The following is a 6,879-nucleotide window of genomic DNA, read 5'->3' as shown; positions in this document are numbered from 1 at the left end:
TTGAAATCATCACTTTTGTTTTAATATGTACAAGGACCGTATTGTAACAAAAAACTTGAACACTAAATAAAATTAATCGAGTTTTTGTACTGTAGTTGAAAACTTTAAATTCTATACTCTTTTAGATATATTATATAATCGCTATAAAAAATGTAGAACTTATTTAAAAGTAAAAAGCGCATTAACAAAAAAAAATTAATACCCGTATAGAGTCGCATAAATAATATATAAAGATATTACTATTTTCACATAAATTATTACACAAATTTTCATCGACTTATTTAAATAAAGCTCGCTTACAACCAAATTTGTAAAATTGATTTTTCCTATATAAAATACAATTTTAATGTTTATGCAAATACATGTAATGTAGAAATAATTAATGCTTAATATATAAGCCTTTTTATTGCTAAATGGCAATATTTGAAACTTTGTTTTGGATACGGTTTTTTGTCTGTTACGTCGAGTATAATCTTACACTTTCCAATTTATAATCGAACCTTTTTATCAAATACTCACATTCTACTAAATGTGAATATGTGAATATACCCGGCAGATTTAAAAATTCATTTTGTATGTAAACATATAATACTAAAACATAACTTAAATATAAAATATTTTCAAATATATTTATGTAGAACCTAAAAATTATATAATGTATGATTTTTTTCACAGAAAGGTATATTTACTGTTTACCTTTAATCTTATTTTCTGTGTGCGAATAAGTATTTATTATATTTAGGAAATGTAAATTAAAAAGAGGAAAAGAAAAAAAGAGGAGTGAGCGAGAAGACATAACACGAAGTATTGCTTAGTCATAATACATAAACAATATTCCATAAAAAATATGATCGAAGAAATGCAATGAATGGTATACACCCAATGCTTTTGGTCAGTGACTAAAACTCTAATAAATTATATATTTATAATTTTACATATATATTCTTTTTTCCCGGAGTTTACTATGGCACATTCGTTTGTTAATTAAAACTCGTAAATTAAAAATGAATAAGTTACCACACATGAAGCCTTATATATGCGCGCACATGCATACACATACACATATGTATACACATATATCCGAAACATATATATAGCTAATTCGCACCTCCGGTCCCACCTTATTTTCACCTCTCCATATAAGTTTTCTTACTTTTTATATATACTATATATATTTTCTATATATAAATTTTTCTTTGGTCTTAGTTTTTGTTTTCTATATTTTAAGTATATATAAGAATCATGTTTCTAGAATTCCTGAAAATAGTCATGAATTGTTCAAATTATTCAATTATCTTAAATAATTTTTAAACAGGTTTTAATGGTTTATAATTAATTTCAATTAATAATCCAATGAATATAGGCTTTATATCAAGTTGTTAAGAATTTTTATACATATCCGACAGAAAATGAAAAACTTGATACGGATCATTAGGCATTACTTAAATTGTATAATTCTTTATATCAGTTATTTTTTAATGTCATAAATAATAATACTTATTTTTATAAAAAATTAGAACAATCTCCTGACTATGTCTTTCCATACCGATTCATCACATAAAAAATTATAAAACTAAATTTTGTAAAATCTTGAACATCAAGATTGCAATCCAATTGTCAATGTCATGAAATTGATGACGCATTAAATCTTACATTACTTCGGAGCGTTGACGAGATAAAATTCTTTTCATATATTTGTTCTAGATAGCCTTCTATTGTTAGTATACATTTCTATTCTACTTATCTTTTTTATATTTCTATGTTTCTTTTTTTCTGAAAACCTGAATGTGTATTTGTATACTTGTTTAAAAGGTGTGAGAAAACTATAATTAACAAAGAATTCCGAATGAGTTTTGTTCAGACATTTCTTGTTCTTTCAAAAACAAAAAAATTCGTCTTATCGAAAAGTTCATATTCAATATAAAACTTTAAAATTCGTACAATTAAAAAAATTTTTCATAGTTATTAGTGTATAAGTGAAATTGATGCATAAAATTTCATTCCGTTGTTGAAACTCTTTGTGCTACAACATGTATATTCAGTAAAATGTTTGTTTTTTATTCATGGTTTTAAAATTGAAATCAGACTGCAGATTTAATGTTAAACATTGACACATTGGATGCGTTTTCAAAAAATTATCTCGTGAATTATTTCGGTGATAAATCATGTATAAATGTCAGTAATATTTTTCAAATGTCGATTACAAGAGCATTCATTCCGAAACTACAACATGCATTCCACGTAGCTAATGCTTTCTTGGTAAAATATATTTACATCATATGCAATGAGCTCTTAAATCATTCGACAGACTTTCCCACTCAATGTGTACACCAAAAATATCTAATCTGTCACAATAGCCATTTTGATTGTATGTAATATTAAAATACAAAAATGTTCAATGAAAAACATAATCATATAAGAAAATACCTTGGCGCGTCATAAAATTTCTCTTGCTTACACAACCACAATTTTATGATTGAGACCATTCGGCAAGAGAACATAATAGACACGCTTTTCCTTGTCTCATTGAAAATCTTGCATATTAGCGTGATATGGGTTGTTAGGAAATGACCCATTAGCGTGTTCATTTCGTTCAATAACACTCTGCATTTCAACAGTCGATTCATTGCTAGATTGTCCATTACTGTTATTTAAATTCCCAACATTACCGATATTACTCGTCACTACGTTCACGTTACTCGTAGTATCAACTTGCTGCGATTGTTGTTGATGCTCAGTTAAGGTATTTTGCGCAGAACTATTATTGTTTTTCGATCTGTGTCGAAGTTTATGCGTAGTGAGATATTGTTTCACGGAGAATGCTTTGTGACATATGTCGCATTTATACGGCAATGGATCCGGACAGTTTACACCGTCCGTGACTGTTGTTGCGTGAGTAGCTAAATGCATCACGTAATAATGCTTCACCACGAACGATTTGCCGCAAGTCTCGCAGATGTAAGGACCAGATACACCATGTGTCTTTCGATGCTTGTGCAAATTGTCTTTGCGCGAGAAACTTTTACCACACATTTCACATTCATGCATCTTTTGTCCGGTGTGAGACACCGAGTGCCTAACCAAGTGTTCCTTACGACTGAACGCTTTTGCACACGTTGTGCACACGTACGGTCGCTCACCAGTATGCAATTTTCGATGTTGAAAGAGATGTTCTTTCCGTTTGAACGGTTTGCTGCAAATGTCACAGCTGAAGGAGTTGACATTGGTTTGTAGAGGGTCATCCTTGCCCCCAGTATCTGACGATTCGTTTATGAGAGTCTCGACGTTATTACAGTTATGATTATTCATTTGATTTAACGAGGAAAAACATTTGCCACAATCGCGGCAGATGTTATTTCTCGTGGCCTGCGAGAGCACTTGCGGATTTACGGTGATCAGAGAAGTCGGTTCCGGTCCTGATCTGAGCCTCAAAAATTCTCTGATCTGCTCGATCGAGTTACGGGACATACCTTCCTCGGTCGGTTTCGTAAATTCCTTGAAGTCTTTCGCGTCATCTCGGACTATCGGAGTCGTCAATGGACTCTCCTTAAAACCCAAATTCAGAAATACCTCTGGTGTTTGTACTGTCGTGTAAGTTTGTACACCTGGATTGGAGGACTCATCCTTCTGTTGAGTCTCGGACTGTATCTTGTGTATGATCTGCTGATTCGGCTCCAAATCCGCTTCAGTTTTGAGAACTATGTTATTATCATTTTGATGTACGACTGGTGTCTCCTGCTTCACAGAAAATTCTTGCTGCGTCACAATTTGCACCTGCTGTTTCTCGAGATGCTGAAGTTGCCTGTGCTGCTTCTCAAATTCGCGCTGCTGCCTCTGCAATTGTTGAAGCTGCTGCGATATCTGCGATTGCGCTTGTTGATTAACTTCGCTTTGATTTTGCTGTTGAGGTAACTGGCCCGACTGATTCAGCTGCTGGGAGATTGTCCTTTGGGATTGTACTGGCTGATTTATTTGACTATGATTTTGTATTTGATTTTGCATCTGCTGTTGCATCGTAGGAGACTGATTTTGCTGATCACTGATTTGATTTTGCGCTTCGTTTGATTGTTGCGACGATACTTGAGACGTTTGTTGTTGATAAGTGTAGTGAGTCTCTGCCGTAGCTTCGACTACAGCTGCCGCCATGCCACCTGGTTGCATCTAAATTCAAGGAATAATTCGTTATACTTATTATGCAAATAAAATTTGTTACGTTTAAAGTCAAAAATATTATTATTTATTTATTACTGACCTGCATGGCGCATTTGTATTGCTGCACTCTAGCTTGAACTCCACTGATGATTTGTATGTTAGACGCATTTATATTACTAACTACAACAGGTTGCTGTATTTGTTGATCAGTGTTTACTATTTGACCCGCTGCTGATATTGGCACTTTTTCTATCGACTTTAGGACCTCGTCTTCAGGTGTAGATGGTCTCTCCTTCTCGGTATTCTTCACATAAACTTTTCCTTCTTTCAGAAAGTCTTCGGAAAAACGAAGCGAGGTAAAATAGGACTCCAACATACCCTCGGCATTTACTACAGTTTCTCGAAATTCTATAAAGCTTTCCAGCTTTTTGACACACTCGTGACATACAATTTTTGGTAACGAATCCTCTTCCATAACCTTTAAATTAACAAGTGCAGTTTATTTATATTTTGTAATCTTAAACAGAAACATGATATTTATTTGTTTATGCAACATTTTATTCAATCTTAATTTCCCTTTGGTAATTAAATTGATAACAATAAACAATATAAAAACTTTCAAGTCAATTCAAAATTTATATCAACTTTAAATTTATATAACAATGTAAATTAATCTTCTGGATCGTCAATAATTGTATTTTGATTTGACAGGTTGTACAAATAATAAAATGGAGTTTTTACATTCTGTTATTTGAAAATATTGAAGAATTTTTGCATAAAAATGATCTAAATGTAAAGTGGAAAGCTAACATGTTTATAAATAAAAAGAGCACTCAGATGTTGCATCAACAATATAAAAAATAGAGATTTATGTGCACGACACACATACATACATAATCTGTAACATGTTAGTCTTATATCTATAGATTAATTTATATAAAACAAAATAAATACATTATTGCTAGATGAACAAATCAAAGAAAAGAATCTGCTCACGATCTAAAGTTCAAAATTCCTATATTTCCAAAACTAATTGCGGAGATTATAATGTACAATACATTGATCATTCATATTACTTTGCAACTTTATAATTTGACAGCTTTTTAAGAATAGGTTAGATTATATTTCAATGTTACTTTCACGAAGCTTTTGACACTATCAGATTATTTGTATGCTGTCAACAAGCTACAAACAACAACAAATTTACACACAATAAGTACATTAATTATTATTGTTATCATAAATTTTACTAATTTTAAATCTTTTCATGGTATGTGAATACCTCAATTATCATCATTCTAACAACAAATATGTGATAATACACGGCTTTTCCATTTGATAGGAACCCATAACTATATGTAGCCATAGTGTTACAATAAAAGAAGTTACTCGATGGAAAATTAATTGTTATTCCACTGTTCGTTCCCGTAGATTCTCGCTCGAGAGTGGTTTCAGCCAGAGTAGATTGAAATTTGTGTTTCCTAGCACAATTCGAGCAACGCAAATCTACTAAATTCTATTTCTTCTGTTGTTACTTGAATCGACAAGTGGGGTTAACAAGCGAGATTGTACGTCCCGAAGGCATCGCCGAGGAGACGCGTCATGAGAGCCGGGAAAGGCGTCCTCGCTCACCTGTATCGGCAGATACGTCTGTATTTTCGTCTGCAATTGTCGTCTACGTCCCTCCTCGCGGAATATGTTCATTTTGCTGCCCTCGCTACTAGTACACAGTCTGCACAGTTCGTAGTAGTTGACTTTGCGGTATCCGGACATTCTTTTTTTCCCGCGGTAAACACGAATCCGTCACCACGGGCCGCCGAAAAACAATAACGCAGGAAGAGAGAAGGCTCTCGATCACTCTCGGAACACAGCACGGAAGCGGCGAGTGTAAGTGCAAAACACAACCGCCGCAACCGCCACCACACCAGCACGCCGCCGCCGCCACGATATTATTACTTGATATCACGGTTGTCATTCAGTCAGCGTTATCCGCAAACCTGTACGCCGTATGCGCGTGATAAAATAATACCGATCGTTGCTGATATCGCATCTGCTCACGCTCGTTCGTCCACATGCTTTGGTGCGCAATGACCATTGCTCGATATTCCGAGACGTCTTTTACTATCGTACACATCGGGCGAAGCAGACAGAAGAAAGTATATGCGTGTGTAAGACCACTCCGATGATTTAGATTTCCACCAATGACGTACTATTAGAGGCCAATACCTATTCGGGAGTTGACATGACCACTTTTGGGGCCTGGTCCGGCTCGGAGATAATTGAAGTAGAGATGTTTATCGATGTTCGATATTATCGATTATTTGAATTTTTTAAAACTTCAATATGAAAATATCGAATACAAAAAAAATATGAATAAAATATCGAATCAATACTTTTGAAGAATTTAAACGAGTCACATAAATGAATCTTTTTGGAAGCTAGTCAATAAATCTATATCGATAAGGTGTATTCAAACAAACTTACATATTTGCATAAGGCGTCATTTACAATGATATTTTAAGGCATAAAACTTAATATTTAGGCCCGATTGCACCAAGATTGTACCAACGTCGCTAACTTTAATCGTAGCTTAACTCACCTTTCGTCTCTTTCTAAAGGACACATTAAAAAGAGACGAAGAGTTAATTAAGATTGAATATTTCCAATTATAGGCTTCATAATAAATATTCCAAAATTTTTCTATTTTAATTTCTTTATTAATTTTAA

General features: G+C 33.4%; 1 protein-coding gene across 1 annotated transcript; it reads right to left on the bottom strand.

Annotated features, from left to right (window-relative positions):
• Positions 1-1,189: 1,189 nt before the first annotated feature.
• LOC105286553 (zinc finger protein 585B) lies at positions 1,190-6,342 on the bottom strand. Its single transcript, XM_011351579.3, has 3 exons — positions 5,785-6,342; positions 4,253-4,630; positions 1,190-4,161 (listed from the first exon to the last, which is right to left on the bottom strand). The coding sequence occupies exons 1-3, from the start codon at positions 5,923-5,925 to the stop codon at positions 2,524-2,526; spliced, it is 2,157 nt and encodes a 718-aa protein (XP_011349881.1). The 5' UTR covers positions 5,926-6,342; the 3' UTR covers positions 1,190-2,523.
• Positions 6,343-6,879: the final 537 nt, after the last annotated feature.

The sequence above is a fragment of the Ooceraea biroi genome, chromosome 6, assembly GCF_003672135.1.
Source record: "Ooceraea biroi isolate clonal line C1 chromosome 6, Obir_v5.4, whole genome shotgun sequence".
Lineage (NCBI taxonomy): Eukaryota > Metazoa > Arthropoda > Insecta > Hymenoptera > Formicidae > Ooceraea > Ooceraea biroi.
This window is presented reverse-complemented; position numbering and strand designations above follow the sequence as displayed.